We start from the raw sequence: 23,370 nt of genomic DNA on the forward strand, positions 1-23,370 counted from the left end.
CATCTGGCGAGCCAAGCGAGCTCCGAAAGATATAAAGCTGCTCATCATGGAGTCCCTGACGTCCACACGGAAGGAACTACTAAATAAAGCATGGAACTTCTAGGGTATGCGCTGGGTTTCAACTCAGGAAGGGCACATTATTGTTCATCTACATGATGGAAAGAAGCTGCAGATTAATTCACCTTGTCAACTGAATTCACACTTGAGGCGACTAGGTGGATTATTTAAGTGAAGAAACCATAGCGATGTGTCTTCACAATATTATTGTTTTTATTAGTTTTATTATGTGTGGATTCGTGTGTGTCATGTGTTAACCAGTCAGTGGTCCACTTCATCAGGATATCCAGGTAAGATTTTTGTCCTTGTTCAAGCATGTCTGTTAGCCAGCTAATCACGGAACCACCCTCTGACAGTAACCGTAGCTCTAACAATAGCACTCCATCCCAGCCCATTGACGCCGGTAGCTTTCCAAAACAAGAACTTTCACTATATCCTCACGCTCTACAGTGTTGTTATTTGAACAGCCTAAGCTTACTCACACAGTTGGACGAAATTAAGGGTATATTTCATGAAAATTGCATCAATGTGATAAGTATCAGTGAAAGTTGGTTGTCTCCTTCAGTTCCGAATAGTATGGTTCACCTTGACGGCTATAATCTCCATCGCCATGATCGTACAAATAAGAAGGGTGGAGGTCTCGCGCTTTATTGTCGAGACGATCTCAAGAGCAGTGTTATTTGCACCTCATCAACCGGCAAGATACCAAGGACAGAATTCATGTTCGTTGAAGAAATTACGAGTGGACAGAAAATACTTATTGGAGTAGTTTATCGACCACCTAAAATATCTCATATCGTTGAATTTGAAACTTATCTCCTTAATTTACTACCAGCGTATGAACATGTTATAATCTTAGGGGACTTTACACTAATTTACTTATCAAGACCTAGGACACTAAGAGATTAGAAGACCTGTTTTTGTCATGTGATTTGACGATCCTTCCCTCTCACCTGACTAACCATGTGTATACTACTAACTACATTTCACATACCCTAATTGATCTTAAAGTGACTAATAACCCTCAGAAAATTGTAACTCATGGAAAAATTTCAGTACCGGCCGTGTCCACACATGAACTTATATTCCTTGCTTATTCGATTCGTATTCCAAAATATAAACCTAGATGTGTAACGTGCAGGAATTTAAAAGACATCGACATGAATCAGTTAAGATAAGATGCGATGCCTACAGCCCTCCGTGGCATAACATTTTAAATCTAGATGATATTGACACAAAAATTAATAAATTTAATTCATCACATAGCCTATATTACAAACATGCACTGAAGAGACAGATTAGAGTGTCCCGGAAACCTAATCCATGGCTAACCTCTGAGGTTAAAAACACAATGTCTCAGCATGATGCTCTTTTTCGACGCTACAAATGTATTTGTGATCGAACTGACTATGAAAATTACAGAATAATTAGGAACAAAGTAAAACAAATGATAAGTGATTTTAAATTTAAATATATTCGTGATTCAGTAAGTAATTTAAGTATGGCTAGTGCCTGGAAGCATCTCCAAGCTATGGCCATTCGCAGAACGAGGGAAACGAACCAGGCACCCGACATTCCACTCGACGAGCTGAACATGTATTTCATGGAAGGCAGGATTCAGCCTAATCCTCTTAACAGACGGCAAACAGATAACGGCCCACCACTTGTCCCTCAAAATCGCTCTTGTTTTGCCTTTTGTACAGTCATCACTAATGAATCACAATAATAATTATTAAATAATGTTGTATGGTCCACCTTTTTCATTACTATATACTAACTACATTTCACATACCCTAATTGATCTTAAAGTGACTGATAACCCTCAGAAAGTTGCAACTCATGGACAATACTATATAGTATTGAAAAAAGGTGGACCATACGACATTAATTTAATAAATATTATTGTGATCACAATTCAATATGGATCAAAACCATGAAGTTTATATACTATGATCACTGATGAAGTTAAGAAAGTCCTATAAACTATTAAATCTAGGGTGAATGGGGTTGATGATATTCCTATCACTTTTATACACAATATTATTGGTGCTGTTCTCCCCATTCTCACTCATATCTTTAATTATTGTCTGAAGAATGGCACACTACCAACAATTTGGATATTAGCTAATGTCATCCCACTTCCTAAGAACCCAGGTTCGAAACTTTTATCTGATACCGTCAAATTTCTATTCTTCCTGCTCTCCAAGGCACTAGAACGGTTGATGTTCAAATACAGTAATACCTGCACATACTCTCTTCTGAATCCGCTGCAGTCTGGCTTCAAGAAGGGCCATAATACAGCAGTTGCCTTACTAATGATATCAGACAAGCAATGGAAGAAAGACAAGTAACTATACTCACACTCCTCGACTTCAGTAGTGTTTTTGATGATGATATTTGTTGTTTAAAAGAGCCTAACATCTAGGTCATCGGCCCCTAATGGTACGAAATGAGACAAAATGTAATAACAATTTAAAAGTTCAAAATCATCCACTGATCAGAATATAAAAAGTGATGATGAAGAATGAATGGATATGAATTTAAAACAATCAGTGGATCCGACCCAAAAACTATCATAAATAATAGTATTACTGACCAAAGGACTGCTTCTAAAGCACAACCCTGAATCGAGGATGCTTGTTGTCTAAAGAGGTCCAAAATCCAGGTCAACGGCCCCTGATAATGGTACTTATCGCTAGTAAAGTAGATCCATGTTTGTTTTTGTTTTTTTTGCTAGTTGCTTTACGTCGCATCGACACATGGCGACGATGGGACAGGGAAGGGCTATGAGTGGGAAGGAAGCAGCCGTGGCCTTAATTAAGGTACAGCCCCAGCATTTGCCTGCTGTGAAAATGGGAAACCATGGAAAACCATCTTCAGGGCTGCAGACCGTGGGATTCGAACCCACTATCTCCGGAATACTGGATACTGGCCGCACTTAAGCGATTGCAGCTATCGAGCTCGCTCATGGTATTTGTCATGTTGTGGTACTAAACAAAAGTAGTGTGGACTCACAGTGTTCCACACATTATGGTACTGCTCACACGTATTGTACTTCACACAGGTAACGCAGACCTATGGTATTTCTTACAAAATGGCACCACTCATAGGCAACGCAAACCCATAGTGTTCCTCACCTACGTGTACTAATCACGGGCGCCAGTATTCTCGTGTGGTGTTCCTAATATAGTGGGCACTAATCACAGGCAATGCAAACCCATGGTGTCGATGATACAGTGGTACTAACCACTGGCAACGCCCAGACTCGTGGTGTTTCTCACAATGGTACTAATCACAGGTACTGGTAAACCCATACAGACTCACCTTCTGTTGCTACTAAACACAAACCTATTGTGTACCTAACATAGTGGTACTAATCGCAAGTAACGGCGACCCATGGTGTTCCCCGTGTGATGGTACTAATATCTTTTTTTTTTTTTTTTGCTATTGGCTTTTACGTCGCACCGACACAGATATGTCTTATGGCGATGATGGGACAGGAAAGGGCTAGGACTGGGAAGGAAGCGACCGTGGCCTTAAGTAAGGCACAGCCCCAGCATTTGCTTGGTGTGAAAATGGGAAACCAAGGAAAACCATCTTCAGGGCTGCCGACAGTGGGGTTCGAACCCACTATCTTCCGAATACTGGATACTGGCCGCACTTAAGCGACTGCAGCTATCGAGCTCGGTAATGGTACTGATCACAAGTAGTTTCATGGTTCTAACACAATCATCCCTTGGTCGCCCCTTTAAGTCACCCCTTACGACAGGCAGAGGATACCATGGGTGTATTCTTCATCTGTGTCTCCCGCCCACAGGAGGTAAACAGAGAGAAAAAAGAAGAAAAAAAAGGGATCCGTCACTTCGAAAAATGAAGTAACAAACAAAGAAAGGCAAAGGCCACGAAGGGCGTGAAAATGAAAAACTCCCTAGGCCTCAAATGCTCTAACACTGTACGGGTCGGAAAAGAACAAGAGTTGATGAAGGGAGGTCAGACAGGATAGAGGAAAGTGAGGAGCTTGACATGAGTAAGTGGAAGCAAAGACAGGACTCAGTTAAGGGCCCTGCGGTCGCCAGTCCAAGCTTACAAGTTGAGAGCCTCTGGGGCCCCTTTTAGTCGCCTCTTATGACAGGAAGGGGATATCGCGGGTGTATTATTAATCTGCATCCCCCACCCACAGGCGGGGTAGTGCTTTTGACATGATCAATATTCAGATATTGTTAAAAAAAACTTTAATCAGTTTTTAGTACTTAAGCTTCAAGATTTTTCCACTCTTACCTTACAGATCGTAAGTAACATGTTATAGCTCATGATGTTACTTCACATTGGCAGGTCAGGAAGGCTGGAGCTCCACAAGGTTCTAACCTTGGTCCGCTCCTGTTTGCCCTCTATATAATGATATATCCTCTAAAATAAAGTATAACAGATATCACCTTTTTACCGATGACCTCCAAATTTATTGCCACGTTAATATAAAAGATATATCACACGTAATAAGAGATATTAACTCTGAACTTCAACAACTCAGTGTGTATGCCAGTGAAAACTCTCTCCTCCTTAACCACTCCCCTCCCCCAAAAAAAACCCTCAAACAATTATAACTGGTTCTCAGAAATTATTAAATGCCATGTATAAAAATTATACCACTCCACTGGTGACATTAAACGCAACCGTAATCCCGTTCAGTAAGGAAGTGAAGAACCTAGGTATGAGTGTGACTGAAACTTTTGACTGACTGGTCTGCACAAGTAAGAAATACATGTAGAAAGATTTACACGACGCTACACCCTCTGAAATGACGTAAGGACATTTTGCTACAAGATGTAAAGATAAAACCTCTCTAAAGATTGATATACCAATACCTGACTACTGCGACATTGTCCTTGTTGATGCGACAGATGAACAAACATAAAATCCAGGTTTAATCCTCATTAAAATATGAAATGGTACATGTTTCGCCGAACCAGGTACCTGTTTAAAATTTGACCTATGACTATTAAAAGAATTGTTAGGAACATTTAAGAATTTAACTTAATATGTAGGAGTTATGTAAGGAACTAGATTAGATACAAGAAGAATCAACATATTGATGGCCAAGGCCATAGTCAAATGTAAGATATGGACTTAATTAAAACTAAAGGGTACAAAATGACAATGATGAGTATTGCTCCAAGTTAATATGTTATAACACTTTCCTATGTTGTTGGTGTGCCTTGCGGTTGTTATGACATTCTGACGTAGCTTGTTGGTTGAAAAGGGGGAATCATGCTGTGGTGCAAGTTGTAAATGTCACGCTGTCAGATGAATGTAAGCTCTTTAACTCTGCTGGGAATGTTACCTTGTTGTGTTAAGGGCTTTTAGAGTACTCTAACAACATGGCTAATGGGTGAGGCAAACTGCTGAAACCGGGCCACATAACAGATGACGGCATTGGAGGTTGGAACAGTTCAAACACTACGTTACTCCAAAAGAAGGGTGGAAGTTGTGTTAGATATACACTTGTTCCGATGGGGTAGATGTTTTGAGTAGTAACAGATTTCCTACTCTCAATCACTCTACTAGATTCTCCCTCCGTAGACAAGTTTATTATCGGAACCTGGTCGCTTTTAGGAGTAGCGGCCCCGGACAACAACTGATTAACTCTATTTGACATATCAGAGAGGTGTTCCAATAGATTACTTGCTTCCTTAGCATGATCATCCTTCAATTTTAGAGACAATAGGTCCCTAGCCATATTATAAAAATGAAATAGCCTAGCCTGAACTCTCTTAAGTTGGTTAGCCGAAGGGTCACTTACTTCAAAAAAACTAACTACAGAAGCTAGCTTGATGGTATTATCTGTGATCGTGGACAGAGCCTCATCAATTTCTTTTTCCCCAAATAGGCGGATATAAATAGGAAGTTCTAAAGATTAAAAATGAAATAGCCTAGCCTGAACTCTCTTCAGTTGGTTAGCCGAAGGGTTACTTACTTAAAAAAAAACTAACTACAGAAGCTAGCTCGGTGGTATTATCTGTGATCGTGGACAGAGCCTCATCAATTTCTCTCTCCCCAAATACCGGGATACAAATAGGAAGTTCTAAAGATTCCTTAAGTTTGGCAATATCTACCACAAGCATGCCTCCAGACTGGACCTTCCTAATTAGAAGCTCATAAATCAGTTCCTCCTTGCACAAGTACCTGGGTGCAAGGACTTCATGAGGACCAGACATGTTGACAGAAAAGTTTAACGATTTTGAAACTTTCCAGCAACTGAGAAAATTTTTAGAGTTCGATGTAGATTACTATGTTTAGCAATCAAAAGGGGTTTTGTCTAGACCCATTCTATCACGCTCTGCTACCACTTGTTACGGAGATTCCGTGGTGGACAGAGGTGAAAGAAGGTGTGGGTCTATCTACTACAATCAAAAGATTAATTTAAAAATTTAAAATTAAAGTTATATTTCTTTTCTCCTCTCTTTTTTTTTTTCAAATGCATAATATTCACAAAACAAGTCGCTCAGCGATGGAACAAATTTTCAGGTTCAGTACAAAGTAGGAGAAATAAGAAAATCAACAAAATTTGTCAATTAATCATCTGAGCTTGAAGCTCCCAATTTTACAAATGTTACTTGAGCACCATTGCTCCATACACTCAAGAGTCGAGGGGACAGGTCTCCCACTTTCCTTTACAGAGTTTTACTAACACTTCTACAAAATGGAAAGAGCGTCAATGCTCTATGAATTGTCTAGGAGACTGCGCTCCGAACCTCATACCCTTACTGCCTTATCGAGGCAACCTTCAACAACCAGAGCATCTTTGCTCACTCAAATTTACACCTTCCAGGCCTCTCGAGGCACAACCTATGTTTCATAATACAAACAGAATTCACTATCTTAAACTCTCAACAGTCTAACCACTTAACATAAAGAATTTTACAGGAGTATCGAATACTCATTCTACCGGGCCTTGGTTGGAAGAAAAAACACAGGTTAAAGTTACTGGCCCAAAAATCAAATTGATGTGGAGGCAGACATTTGCACTCCTTGAAATTTGCACAAAAGATCAAAACCATATTTGGGCTTCTGGCCCGAAGTTACAGAGGCTAATCTTATTGTACTGAGGTGACTAGATGGAGAAAATTTAAGTTACAAAGCTACAGACCAAAAATGGTTACAAAAACATTAGTCACCTCAAATACCAGTTGATAGGGAACTCAAGAGGGTGTTACACTCTCTATTCCTGAATTTCGGCTAAGGTTCTAGGTTAGTTTTGAGATTTACATTTGAAGATGAAGTTTAGATTATTGAAGATAGGAAATTTAAAGTTACACTCTTAAAGACAGGAAACCTTCCCCTCGAGCTAGCTTTCAGAGGCTATCACATAGATATTAAATAGCTGTCATTACCTTAATCTGCAGTAAAGCATGATGAAGGGTGAGACGCCCCCATCTCCACTATTAGCACACACTCAGAAACTGGACAATCAAGAAGACAAGGTGGCTCGAAAAATTGCCAACTTTTATACCCAAGAGGAAGGTTCTAGAGAGATCTGGGCAAAGGCCCGACACACCCCCAATTTTTATTGGATAATCAAATAAGTTGAAGATTAATCTAATTGGTGGAAAAATACAAATACAAAATTTCTTATTGGTTAATTTTGAAGTTGGCAGAAAGAGATCAAAGTGCTGACAACTGTGATACACCAAAAAACAAAGACAAATCAACTCAGTTTAGGAAACCTTAAAATAACAAATTACTTTATAGTCTTAATTGTTTTATTTCATATTAGAGGGCATAACATACTATTTTTTGGTAGAGACATATGTGAAGAAAAGTCCAAACTTCTTGCACAAGTTGTTGCAAGTTTATATTGAAGATGGCATTTTTCAAGGCGCTTCATTTGTACCCTTGTGGTACAATTACTATCTCAGAAAAGTTCCAGCACTGAGGTTGTAAAAAATAGAAAAGTTGTGCTTGCCATGTAATGATCTTAGCTCCTGTCAAAGTAGTCCCCTTTGCTATCTATACATAACTGCCAGCATTTCTGGAGGTCTTGGAAGCAAGCAGGGAAATTGTCAACTGCGATGCTTGTAAGCTCATGTGTCACAGCCCGTTGGATGTCTGCGATATCTTGATGAAGATTTCCTTTCAGTCGCAATTTCACTCATGGAAACAAGAAAAGATCGCAGGGCGAGAGGTCAGGCAAATATGGTGGATGACAGTGACAGAATGTCTGGCCAGATACTCAGTAACAGATTAAACAGTGTGAGGTCTTGCATTGTCGTGCAGTAAGAACCAGTCCTGCGATTACCGCAAATCAAGGCAGCGAAGTCGAATTGCTTGTGTGAACATTTCAAGACTTCGGTTCACTGTTTCAGCTGGTGGAACGTACATATGGTGAGCTAACTCTTTATTGTCAAATTACGCGATCAACATTGTCTTTGTTTTCAAAAGTTAACGTTTGGCTTTTTATGAGGCTGGTGATCCAGGACTCTGCCATTCTGCACTTTGCCGCTTTGTGTGGGGGTCATACTGGTAATACCAACTCCCATCCCCAGCAATAATCTTTGTTGGAAATTAGGGATCATGTCTATCCAGTAGTTCCACAGAAATTCTTCACCTTTCCTCTTTCTGGTCATCTGTTAAGGGTTGCGGGATGAGTTTTGCATTCCATTTCCGTTTCCCTAAATCGTTGCATAAAATCTCATGACACACATCATGATTCAAATTAAGCTCTTCTGATATCACACGCATAGTTACGCGATGGTCTTCTTGCAATAACTGCCTTACACACCCCACATTTGCATCAGAATGTGTCATAGACGAGCGGCCAATTCTGGGATCCTCTTGCACTGAATCTCTGCCTTCCGGAGACTTTTTGTGCGACTCGAACACATGACTTCTTGACAGTGCATAGCCTCCATATGCTTGCGCAATCATTGTCCACATTCCACTAGGGGCTTTCCCGAGCTTAATGCAAAACTCAATGTTCACTCTTTCTTCACAATCAGCGTCCACTGTGTCACCGTCACTAAACCAAATAGAGTGTTGCTAAGCACAACCCTGCCACCTCGTGAATGCCATCGTGCCAAGGCCATCTCAGAACGTATACATACCAAGTAACATAAAACCAACATTTGTTCCTTTGTTTGCACTGAACCTCAGAAATACAACACTTGACAAAGGGTGTATAAGAGCTATGGGATGAAACAAGACCACAGAGCTGTTGATAAACTTAACCGTAATACGTATTATGTTTGATCCGGTATTGACTTGTCTGAATCTATTACAGAACTATTTAAAATGGTTTTACTTGAGTCCACCTTGTCAATACACCTTATAATGATATAAAACTATTTATTTTACCATACATGTTTCAGGAAAATCATTCATTCCCTTCTTCAGTGATGTCAGTTCACATGAGTACACAGAGCTTACAGACTGAACACTAAAAAGCCTAACAGTCCATAATGAAGATGTACAGTATGTATGTATGTACAGTGTGCTCCCCAGAAATTTTCGTCAGCTGGGTGGCAGAAATGAGTATCCGGGCAGGGAATACTACGTACAAAATGCGTGGGATAAAATTTTGTTGTATTCCCATTAGGACATTAGCATAATATCAGATAGATAAACCTTAACTGCAAAATTGAACTGTTTCAGTGGTCTTTTCACGAACAAGACATAACAGAGTATTTTGAAATTCTAGTGTTCTACTGCTCGTTCATAATCGTGTAACACTGGGACTTATCACTCAGTTGCTGTGGAGTCCCATACGGGTTTGACACTATGCGGAATCAAGCTCGCATGCGATTCCACACTAATCCAAACACCCTTGCGCACGACACTACGTGATAGTCAACCTAACATTTAAATTCTGATAATTGATGCAATTATGCTGACAATAATGAAGATTTATCATATAAATAAGCAGTTTTACAGTCATTATATTTTAATTTGGAGCACCCGGTGATTCATATGTTATGAATATTATGTAACTAGTTCATACCAAGGTTATGTTAGCCGGGTGGTCTGTAAAAAGGGATCCTAGGGAGAACAATGATGTATGTACGTATGTATGCTCACCAGACAAAAAATTAATCACCCTAGAGCGCACGCACAGATCGATTGTTAAGCCTGTACAGATGGCTTAGCGCCCGTGCTCAACCGCACGCGCACTGACTCTACGTGATCACAGTAGTGATCAATGAAACATATGTGACTGGTCTTATGAAAACTCCCTTACCCTATTACATCTCGATTGGCCTGCAAAATCACCTAACTTGAACCTCATTGAAAATCTGTGGGACAGGTTGGAGCAGCAGAAAAAATGCCAACATCAGCATCCCTGCAATTTGGTGGAATTGTACGATAAAATCCTCAGCAAGTGGCTTAACCTGGATGCAACGTACCTGCACAACTTGTGGACTCACTTCCTAACTGAATCCAAGTGGTTATAAAGTCCAGAGATGGAGTTACAGATATTAAATTATGTTTGTAACGATTTCTCCAGGGGTGACTAATTTTTTGTCCAGTAGCTTACGTATGTATGTACCAGGTGTATACATAAGTCTTTTCCGGTTTCACTATGAGATGGTGCCAGCGAGCAGTATGCAGCATATGAATTTGACACATACATTTGTTCGTCTAACATTAACCTACCAATATTGAGTCTGCCAAACACTAGCGCCTGTCTTGTATCGCTCAGTGATCATGTCAACATTGTGCCTGAAAAATAACATTTGCGGTACGCATTGCTTTTCTTATTTAATCAAAAGAAAAATATTGTAGAAAGTAATCGCTTGCTGGGAGAAAGATACGGTGAACATGCTCCATCGATTAGAACATGTGAATATGGTTTCAACAATTTAAACGTGGTGATTTCAATGTGAAAGACATTGGTAGACTACGTTGGTAGACTACAAAAGTGTGAAGACGAGCAATTGCAGGCGTTACTGGATGATGACCCAACTCAAACTCAACAGCACTTGGCACAAGCATTAAATGTGTCACAAGAAACAATCAGCAGATGTTTATGAGCAATGGGGAATATCAGTAAACTCAGTAAATGGGTCCCACACAATATGAATGAATGGCGAATGGAAAATTGCAAAATCACTTGTGAAATGCTGCTTCAACGCTACGAAAGAAAATCATTTCTGTACCGAATTGTGATGGGTGATGAAAAATGGATTTATTTTGAAAACCTGAAGCGGAGAAAACCGTGACTTTCACCTGGTAAAGCTGGTCCTTCAACACCAAGGCAAATCACTTTGGCAAGAAGACCATGCTTTATGTCTGGTGGGACCAGAGCGGTATTGTGTATTATGAACTTTTGAAGCATGGTGAAACCATTAATGCACAACGCTATCACCAACATAATGATTCATATAAATCACGCATTGATCAAAAGACGACCAGAATGGGCCAGAAGACATGGCAAAGTGATTTTGTTACACAACAATGCGCCATCTCACACAACAAAACCAGTGAAAGGTACCTTGAAATCGCTTGGATGGGACATCCTTCTGCACCCACCGTACTCACTGACCTGGCACTATCTGACTATCGCATCTTCACATTAACGGGACATGCACCCACAGAGCAGCACTTCAGCAATTTTGAGGAAGTTGGAAAATGGCTCGACTAATGGTTTGCCGCAAAAGACAAGCAGTTTATCTGGCATGGTATTCAAAACTTACCTGAGAGATGGGTGAAGAATGTGTAGAAACCGATGGCCAATATTTTGAATAAACAAAAAATGAATTTCCCTTGAAAATTACGTGTTTTCTTTACCACAAAAACTGGCAAAAACTTATGCATACACCTCTGTGTGTGTGTGTGTGTGTGTGGGGGGGGGGGGGGATTCACACTCTCCATCTCCTGAATTCGAGCTAACAGCTACACAGACTAAACCATGCAGGCAACATACATACACAGTATCTAGTGTTCGATCTGAACTACATGATCAACTGGTAGTCACTATAATCTTAATTTTTTGTATTTCTATCGTGGATGTTTTTATGTTTTGAGTGCAGGATCTCATACATCCACAGAAATTTCCTATTACCACAGCACACATCTGCCCATAGAATATATTACTTCTTAAACTTCTTTTCATTAATCTCTATAAAAGATTACAAAAATTACCTGATTATCTTTTATCACATAGTTACAGATGCTCATGCTGCCAGGGTTATCAAATCTTTTAATAACCGACTCTCGAATTGCTGTAAAATTTACCGAGTTGAAAGGTTTCAAATCATCTTCAATTTGACTATAAGAACCTCTGCAGTTAAACTTCTGCAGCCATTTTGTGAAGTTCTTCTCAGGGCAGTAGCAAGTGTCAGCATACATGTCACCTGTGTAATATAAAAAAACAGTAGATTATAGCAGATATACAGAAGAATCTAGGAACAGACTGCAATATTATCATTACCAGTGTTACAAGATCAAATATTAATTTTCACCAAGTTAATCACAACAATAACAAGATATCACAAAGGTCCTTTTTTTTCTTACAAGTTGCATCAATTACCATAGTTGTGGAAAACTATACCGGGTGGTACAGCTACCCCAATTTTTTTCATAGGTTATAAACTTCATGGTTCTGATCTGTACTGAATTGTAATCACACATAATTATTAAATTAATGTCATAACGGTCCACCTTTCAATACTATAATATGCAACATTTTGAATTACATTAACTAGGGACTAGTTTCAGCCTCAGCTGGCCATCTTCAGCCTTAATGTAAAACATCTCATAACTAAACAAATGTACATACACACAATTGACATAAAACAAATGAACAAATATACAAATGACATTAAAAACTGGGATGAAATTATGAGTAAATTTTAAAATTCCAAATTCCTAGCATCTTGAGTATGCTCATCATCAAGACTCTTTCATGTACTAATATTCATAGAACTGTTGGTTCCATCGCTGCTAATCATTACAATTTCAATTGTAAAACGGGAACTGGTAAATGTTGATCCTGTAGTCAATCACCAAATCTACTTGAGTGGTGTTAGCCGTATGCAAGTCACTGGACGCCGCTGTAAATAACCACCAGCTGATGCAGAACAGCTAGATGGTGTTTCAACATCAATCAACGCAATAAAATGAAATGCTCTCGTAGTGCTTGTTAAAATCATGCTGAAATGGTATTGGACACTGTCAGGACGACACATGAAGATGTGGTTAAAACAGATACATTTTGTCTGGTATAAAATTTGCAATTCATTGCAGTGTCCATGAAGTTAACCTGTATGTACATTTGTTTAGTTATTAGATGTTTTACATTAAGGCTGAAGATGGCCAGCCCAGGCCAAAACTAGTCCCTAGTTAATGTAATTCAAAATATTGCATATTCTAGTATTGAAAGGTGGACCATTATGACATAAATTTAATAATTATATGTGACCCCTATTTTTTCCCACACATATGCAACCAGCTAGGAATTACATGTCTCTTAGTCCTATCCTGCGCAACACCTTACAGCAATTTTATGCGCAGTTAGTCCGATATAGACTTCCCCGCACAATGATAAAATGGGACAAGAGGCAGTAAGTGGGGCCCTTCTCAAAAACACTGTACCATTTTATGTAGAGTGGAGTCCTATACTCCGGTCATTTTTACAAAATGTTACTGTTCTGTACAAACCAAACCTTTAGTTGTCGGTAGAGAATTGCACACCTGATTGGTTCAAGAGGCCATTTTCTTTTGATAGAAAATGGTGGTCACGGTATCATAGAAAATGTGGTAGGTTAGTACCAGTAACAGACATCTCAATTCACCACCATTTTATATGGTCTCATTACCTTGAACTGATAGAAATAATCTATGGCATGCAAATGCTGTACAGCAGATGTTATAGCTTACACCATGTAATTACTGTTGTTACAACGTCAATAAAGTCATAAAACTGGACCATAAGGCTGTAACACATCAGTAATTTTACGAAGTAAGAACTTTTGCTCTCCTCGTGAATAAAGTTGTAAGAGCTGATCATTCAAACAAGAAGTAGCTGCGCGGAATTAGGGATGTTAGATGTACATGGATAAGCTACACGGGGTAGTGAGGGTTCAAAACCTTATTGAGTCATACAGTTTTTCATTTTCATTTCATACTCTTCTAAGCATCCTTTACGAAGACTTGACTTTTCTGAAATCTAGATATTCTTCTGAGGAAGTTATAATAAACAGTCATAATAATGATCGCCAGGTAAGCACCGACTACGGACAAATTAATTGTGAATACCATCTGAAACATGATGCTGGACTCATTTAACCAAGAAATAGGTACATAATCTCTCGTAGGGAATGGTTGCAACTATCTGGACTCAAGAGACATGATTCTTTAGCATACTGTGGTGTCTGCACACTCGAGTTCAGAACTTGTAACATACAAGATCACTTTAGAAGCGATAGTGTAGATTATTCCATTAGTACAGAGATACGATACATACTGTTCGTCGCCTGGAGTGGCTACATAGTACTAATCGCAGCCAGCATGTGACTGCTGGATTCAAAGTTTGAATCTAGCTACGAGCTTTCCATTTTTATTTCTATACTCTTAAGGCATTCGTAGTTGAGGTGTAACATATGAAGTCTCAAAAGTCACTTTTCACCTTTAGAAAGAAAGCATACATCAGAAAGGATTAAAAACATGCAACTTTTATATGGCAAACGGCTACAATGAATAAAGCGCACTGCACTTATTGTCAGCATCATGACACACCCATTCAACCAAGCAACTGCGTACGTTCGACTCGAAGAACGACCAGACTTTATGTTTATACGTAGGGCACATGAAACAACACATAGTAATCTTTACAGCAAAGTGCAGGCAGGTTCCATCACATACGTTGCAGCAAGCAAGAATGACTCACCTCTACCGTACTCAGATACGTATTAATGAAGGAGGTGGTCATTTTGAACATTTCCTTCATTAATCTAATGGCAATGCACAAGCTCATTGCACCTCTGTCAGTAATAGCTTATTTTACTGCAAATAGCTGCAAATACTTAGAAATGAACATAACAGAGTACTGTACCTGCAACATGCAAACTGATCATGATTTAGATTTGTCTTCAACAAAGCGACTCACACGAACATTAACAACGAAATAAAAATGATCAAATTTCTGTAAAATATTTTTCTCCGCCTTGTCAATACTTATACATTTTATTTTATTTAATTACCGTACATGTACGCAACTTTATGAAGCTCATATAAGAGCCTCGCAAGATTTACCGCGAAGTTATTGGGATAACTTCCTAACAACGACACAAGAAAAAATAGCAGACATAGCATTCCAGAAACAAAATGCATTAGACAAGAAATTAAATGCAGTTAGACGATCACATGGTCAAAGATCACAGGACAATCCTCACGATGAAAATGTCTCTCATGAACTTAACAAAGCAGACAAACACATATTTCACCCGCCTATAAAAAACTTAACTAACACGAACTTCAATGAAATAGAAGCCAATATATTGAGTAGAGGACCCAATTGGGGGAATACTTCAACCTTTCAAAACATCGCGACCGTCGTCACGGAAACTGAAAACGCTCTGAACAAAATCCCGCATGACTTACGAGACGAAGTCCGATACGAAATAAAGAAAAAACTTCCACAATACATTGACAAGATTAATAATAATAACAATAATGGAAATACCGTCAGTACCGCACATATAAAAAAACTGAAAGACAAAATCAAGCAAAATAATTTAATAGTAACAAAAGCAGATAAAGGCAACACTACTGTCATAATAGACAAAAATGAGTACATAACCAAAACCAAACAGTGTTTCCAAGATAGTACTTTTCAAATTAAACATAAAGACCCCACCACTAATATCCAAAAAAATCTGAAAATGTTGTTGAAGAATACTCACTTTCTTTTAAACCAACAAGAAATTGCAAAGTTAACTATAATGAACCCTAAACTACCGACCGCAAAAGCATTCCCAAAAATTCATAAAGAAAATGTACCTATGAGACCTATCATAAACTATAGATCTAGCCCAACTTACAAACTGTCGCAGTTTATCCAAACATTCCTGAAAAGGCATTACACATTTTTAGCCAAGAAAACAATACGAAATTCTATAGAATTTTGCAACATTACGAAAAAACTAGAAATCAAGCAGTACCATAGTCTAGCATCATAAGATATAACGAACATGTACCCTAACATACCTACACAAAAAACAATAAAATTAATCGAAAATAATTTTAAAAAGCACAGTAACTTAAGCATCCTAGAAATAGAAGAGTTCATGATTTTACTTGAATTCGCCATTAACAATAATTATTTCAAATTCCATAACACTGTTTACCAACAACAAGGTCTTCTTATTGGATCTCCTGCTTCAGGTATACTGGAAGAAATCTACATTGATCATTTAGAGCACCAAGAAATAAGCAAAATTGAGAACATATTTTTCTGGTGCAGATTTGTAGATGACGTTTTTGTTGTTATAGACAATAGATTCACCAATGAGACAAATATTTTAGAACAGTTAAATAAAATAGACTCACATATAAAATTCACAGTAGAAAAAGAAAATGATTGCACCTTGAATTATTTAGATATATCTGTCACTAGACACCACGATCACTTGACATATCAAGTATATAGAAAACCTACTCAAACCTCCAATACAATAAGGAAAGATTCCATCCACCCTAACGCTCACAAAAAGGCAGCTTATCACAGTATGATACACAGAGCATTCAATATACCTCTATGTCAAGAAGAGCTGAAAAAAGAATTAAACACAATTTACGATATAGCCCATCAAAATGGATTTAATAGAGAAATGGTCAATAGAATCATTCAAAAGATAAAATATCAACCCAAATCAAGACTAACCAGAACTAACGACTCCAAGAAGGAATACGTACTTTTTACATTTAATAATACCCATGTTCATTCCATAACCAATATTTTCAAAAAACGCAATCTAAAAATAGCATACAAAACCACACACAACAGTGCTAAAATCTTACATAATGCCAAATCTGTCAATGATAATAATAGGTACAGTTGTTCAGGAGTGTATCGAATGAAATGCGACAGTTGTGAGGCTAGCTATGTCGGACGTACTGGCAGAAACTTCTTTATTTGTTACAAAGAACACATCAACGCCTTAAAGCATAATCACTTTTCGGCTATAGCTGAACATAACGAGGATTATAAGCATAATTTTACAAATATTGAGAACGACATGCAGATTTTAAGTATGATCCCCAAGGGCCCTCTGCTCAATATAACGGAAGAATTTTACATTACTATAGATCAATACATAAACCCAAATTATAACTTGAACGAAATTACAGATAAAGTTAATATTCTCTTTAATACAATCATCCCGATTTTAAAAAACACCTACATAAAAATAGTTAAAAAACGGAATCCAATACCTACATAAAAATAGTTAAAAAACAGAATCCAATATATACATCAAGGAACCTCCCGAAGACACGCCCAGCCATGCTCCACCTCTCCCAATCGCTACACCTATTGAACCTCCACTTCCCCTCTCTACCAACTCTACCTCACCTTCCCCAATCAATACCCCTCATGCCCCTCCACTTCCCCTCTCCGTTACCGCAAGTACTAGTCCTAGACGTACACGGAGCAGTACACGACGTGCTCCCTAACAGTACACATTCGACCAGTCAACAGGATTATGTAAGTAAACACTTATTCCATACGTTCATTAGACATTCCACTGAGAAAATTCTTATTCTGAAAATTCTGAATGTCCAACAACAAAACTACAAAGAGGGAGCATCTGCACCTACTCAATATCTTTTAACGAGATTAGTACCAAGAAAACTAATGATACACCATAATATTTTCATGTTCATTATTCAACATTCTTAATCATATGAACTTAAAAGAAAAATAACATACATAGTTGAATATTCTAGAATGCTTGGTACAAACATATCTGTGAATGTACAAAATTAATATAATTCCAAAACGTACCGCAAGAATCATGAACATTTTTTCGTATTTTAATGTATTAATTGATAAATTTTATTACATCCATATCATAGAATGTTCCAGAATGTTTAGTATAAACATACCAATGAATGTATAGAACGATTCACCAATATGAACTGAACTTCAAAGTGTACTTCAAGAACGCCATAAACATTTTACTTGTTGAAATTGTATTTCACCAAATTATCTACTACTCACACACAGTACACTAGAAATTTGTGTAACACATACATGTCATAGAATTTTGACGCTTGTTTTTAAACCAGAAGATACATCATATCACATCATGTGACATTCTTCATTAGATTTAGTAATGTTTTTAAAATTATTTTAAGTTAACTTTAGATCTTATGACCAGCTGAAGATGACCTCTGTGAAGGTCGAAACCGGTACTGCTTAGTAACAAGATATAATAAAGTATTGATTAGGTGGACAGTACCCATTCTTTGTGATTATAGATACTAAGTATCAATACGGACATGAAACTGATAGATTACAGTACATGTACATGTTTCGAGAGCCACCGCTCTCTTCTTCAGCGGTGCCAAACATTAATTGATCCTTGGACTATGGTACCATGGTATAATATAACAAGTATATATGAATTTTGAAAATTGTTACAACAATTTCTCTTAGTTTCACCTTTCCTATTTACTATGTCATTTGTTGCAGATTTTACTGGAAATTTCCTAACAAATGTAATCTATTAAATTAATTTCTACATGTTAATTTATGTCCTTATTTACATCTGAAAGAATAATTATTTCTTCTTGTCTAAATTTAACATTTACTTGTCATTTAGTGGAAATCCTTAAATAAATCAATTTGTAAAATAATAGATAACATCTATAAATAGTCTTCATCCTAAAATCGTAAATAATAAATATCGATTCGTAAAATAATAAATAAATAATATCTATAAAATTAGTTATCCTTTAAAATGTTTCTGCCCTCTCATATCAGAATATCTTCTCTTAATCTCGTCCAATTTTTCATTCCATTATTTCTTCTTCATTCTCAATGTCATTACAAACCGGCAGTACAACGACAGGTAGCAGCGAGCCTAACAAGGTCATTGACAGCAGAGAGCAGAACACGTTTGTTTATTCAAACTAGTACAAGAATACTTCGGTCAAGGTTAAATTTTGGCAACCAGTCGAGCGGAATTTGACGGTTAGAAAGCGACCAGCATGGTCATCGCGTGACCAGTAAGGGATGTAGCAGATTGACAACAAGGAAGGAAGGAAGACATATTGTTTGGGTTCAGACCAATATCACATTTTAATTTTTGGATAAATTAAATGGAATGAAGAATCAAGGATCAATTAATGTTTGGCACCGCTGAAGAAGAGAGCGGTAGCTCTCGAAACATGTACATGTACGGTAATTAAATAAAATAAAATGTATAAGTATTGACAAGGCGGAGAAAATATTTTACAGAAATTTGAATATAAGTCAATACGGACCAACATGGTGAAAATAATCAATTATAAAAATGATCGTCGTACATCGGATTCGAACCTCCGGCTAATGAGCACCGCTTTCCTCCTCTAACTACAAGCACACTCGGCTATCATGAGCTGTCGTTTGCTAGCGTTATATCAACACTACTTCTACTAAGAGCCATCATATTCTCTGTACATGAAGTTTCTGTGATACAGAATTTTCATGATTCTTTACAATCATTCGGTATTTGATCATTAATGCTGGTTTCCCTGACACGAATAAACTAATTATAGAAAGTGTAGTAGGACCAGACACTGCTGTAAGTAGCCAAGGTCATTGTTTTTAGGTTAGGCTATAATCTGCAGGTTGCATAAAACAGTGAATAGGGGCAGCTGTAACATTCGGTATATAGGACAATCAGGTAGGAGTTTGGAGGCTAGATACAAGGAGGACATGAATGCAGTAAGACACAGGAGATTCTCAGCAATGGGCGAACACATGGAGGGGTATAGTCAAGAATTTACAGAAATAGATAAAGACATGAAAATACAGCACATGACAATGAAAGGAAAATTAAGAAAATATGGATATATGTAGACCAGAGAAATAATAATAAGAATAATTTCAATGAACCACTGAAGGAAGAAAATGTGATGTACAAATTACTGTACAATCATATAAGGAAAAAGCAGAGAAAGAGAGAGAGTGAAAGAAATAGTTTCGGTTGTTGATATGCTTCCCCTCCCCTGCATTATGTAACCTGCAGCATAGCATCCAAGCAGCTGTTCTCCCCGTAAAGTCAACAGAAACAAGTCCTGGAACAAGGTAATGTTCGTTTTAAATATAATGCTTTTCTTTTTAAGTATAAAATAAGGAACAGGATTTAAGGAAAGAAAAAGTTTGTTTTTTTCAAGAATAGAGCAGACAACTTTTCAACATTTTAGCATATAGTGACTGATTTAATAGGATTTGATTCATTTTTTGTGAATTTTAATTTTGCCAGGTTTTTTACTATAGGACATAGTAGGAATAAGTAATTGAACAATTTATACACAGCAAAGGGAGGTTTTAACGTTTTCATGATATATGTATAATTTATCTTATTGATGACAGTGTTGTACAATGTGTCAGTGACCTCAAGATAGAACAAATTTGGAAAATGAGAGTAAGATAAGACTGTAGTAATACTAGTAATGTTTAAATTATTGTACATTGAAGAGTATAGGGTAGAATTAAGACATAGATCATAATAGCAAGTCCAAGAATTTTTGTTGATATTTTGTATCGCTGAGAAAGGGAACAGTTGAGCTCATGAAACATGTAGGGAGGTAATATAATAAAATGTGAAGTACTGACAAGGTGGAAACTATTTTCATAGATTGAGTTGCTTCACATAGCACTGACACAGATAGATTTTACAGTGTGTGATTTGTGTGAAAATGGGAAACCAAAAGAACCATCTTCAGGACTGCATTATGTATAATTTATCTTATTGATGACAGTGCTGTACAATGTGTCAGTGACCTCAAGATATAACAAATATGGAAAATGAGAGTAAGATAAGACTGTAGTAATACTAGGAATGTTTAAATTATTGTACATTGGAGAATATAGGGTAGAATTAAGATATAGTGGGGTTTAAACCCACTATCTCCCGAATGCAAGCTCCTAACTGCACGGCCAACTCGCTCGGTTGAAGTTTAAGCATTTCATCAGATCTGTTTACCTGTCTGGTAAATATCTCAGGATTTCTGTCTCATATTAAATTCTTTGATCTTGTGATTATCATACTCTCTTCCTTACAAAAAATGGCACATGGCGAAGTTTTAGAAAGAATTGTCAGGCTAAATTTAAACTTACTGAATATTCAATTTAACATTCACTTTTCTTTGTAAAACTGGCAGCAGACGACCATCATTTATATGATACTTTGCCCTAGTGGTCAGCCACCGAGGCAAGACAGTTGTTCACATCAGCAGGAATTACCCCTCATAACCCTGCACGTGTACCTTGGGTGGTGCTAAGCAACAATAGCACTGGTGATACAGAGTTAGTGAATGAACATAACGGAGAGTTCTTTTCGGAACCATTCAACTAAAGACAATGGGCCTCAAATCTGCATCTTGCAATTAAACAGTGAAGGTATGTTGTTGTTTGGGTCATCAGTCCATAGACTGGTTTGATGCAGCTCTCCATGCCACTCTGTGCTAACCTTTTCATTTCTATGTAACTACAACATCCTAGATCTACTCTAAGTTAATCTGTTTGTCATATTCATACCTTGGTCTATCCCTGCCATTCTTACCGCCTAAACTTCACTCAAAAACTATCCCCAAAGATGTGAAAATTGTATGAGGAGTGATTTGGGCTGTAGGGAGGTGGTTGTAAAGTTCCCATCCATATCTCTGCAACGCATTTCTCACAGATTGGGCAGTGTGGGGCAGGTATTGAGCCCTTATTGAAGTGCTCATTTAATTAATCAGTCATTTATTCGAATGTACAGAGAATATTTCATTTTTATTAGGTGCTAGTAACTGACAGGAAACATCTACATTCAGCAGCACATGTCGCAATTTCTGCATGGAGCTTGGAGCTCGGATTTGTTTGCTCACCAGCTAAGTTTGGAAGGCGGAATTTCGACATGACGCACACAAAGCCGAACAAGCGAACAATAGAATTCCAACGGACAACATTTCGGATGCCCGGGTGAGAGGCTAGGGTCGCTTATAAGAAATGTTTGAAGTAAGCATCAGGTACGCGATGCATCGAGCCAATGAAACGATAGAGCCACCGGCGATACAGCGAGGCATTGGTCTAGAAGAGATGTGGCCCCAATCGAGGATACGACGGCGTCTTTGAGGATGAGTTAATAAAAACGATGACCGCGTCAGTTAGTGACCCTATTATTCGGCGAGATTCTGTGCAGGTAACATCGTAAGAAGAAGTTTTTATTTACGCGAGTGATCGTGTGAGGACTCGTAAGATTTTGTTGGAAGACGCTCAGTCTACATTTGATATACTCAACTTTTCTTATACTGGGAGAATGGCTTTTAACTTACGACTACCAAAGGGAGAGAACAGTTCCATTTAATCATTTCAAAGTGCATAGTAGCCTGCCTGTGTGAATCGTTTTCCGAGGGCATAAACTTTATCATTTTCAGTTCAGCCGTGTAAAATATGGGAAATATTTGACCTAGTTACGAGTGTAGATAAGAGAAGCGTTTCCGCGACTGAATGGGAACTGGTTTCACGGTCGGTGGAATTTACCCCCCGGCTGTAGTATTCTAGTAGGCCCTAACTGGCCGGTTGATCTTGACCTAGTTTCCACATCGTGAACGAGGGGATGTTTTAGACGACATCCAGAAGCAGAAGCAGCAACGGAAAATTCAACATCACTTTACTACCCCTCGATGGAGACAAAAGGATTGATCTAAAAGTCTTTTCTGAAGGCAGCATTATCATCGAAATGGCGGGCTAAGAAGCAAGATGGGGTCAGTTGTCTCCCGAGGACGAGCGGCCATTAGTCAACATTGCAGATGAGTACAGTGTTTTAATGTAATTATGTGAGTGTGAACGTGTTTAATGTTGCAAAAGGGGATAGGTTAGTTTGGTATTTAACTTCTGTAGATGTAGCTTTGTTTGGTAGGACTACGTCCTATTTAAAGTAAATGATAGGAAGCTTGTTAATGTAAATATAAATTGTAACATAAATGTGAACCGTTTGCATGAGGTCGCAGCTTGCTTTTTTACATTTTATTCTGATTTATTTAGCTGAGTGGTTAGCGTCATTTATTTACGACTCAGTTTCTTATTTTAGCCTGATATAATATTTTGATTTGTTTGCTTTGATGTTT

The 23,370-nt window shown here is 37.9% G+C and overlaps 1 protein-coding gene across 1 annotated transcript in view; it reads right to left on the bottom strand.

Moving 5' to 3' along the window:
• Positions 1-23,370, bottom strand: part of LOC136871935 (protein O-glucosyltransferase 2) — a 172,703-nt gene that overhangs the window by 91,884 nt on the left and 57,449 nt on the right. Inside the window, exon 3 of the mRNA XM_067145675.2 lies at positions 12,190-12,401. Within this exon, the coding sequence (XP_067001776.2) occupies positions 12,190-12,401 (212 nt within the window). The remainder of the gene's footprint in view (positions 1-12,189; positions 12,402-23,370) is intronic.

Source organism: Anabrus simplex, chromosome 4, assembly GCF_040414725.1.
Source record: "Anabrus simplex isolate iqAnaSimp1 chromosome 4, ASM4041472v1, whole genome shotgun sequence".
Lineage (NCBI taxonomy): Eukaryota > Metazoa > Arthropoda > Insecta > Orthoptera > Tettigoniidae > Anabrus > Anabrus simplex.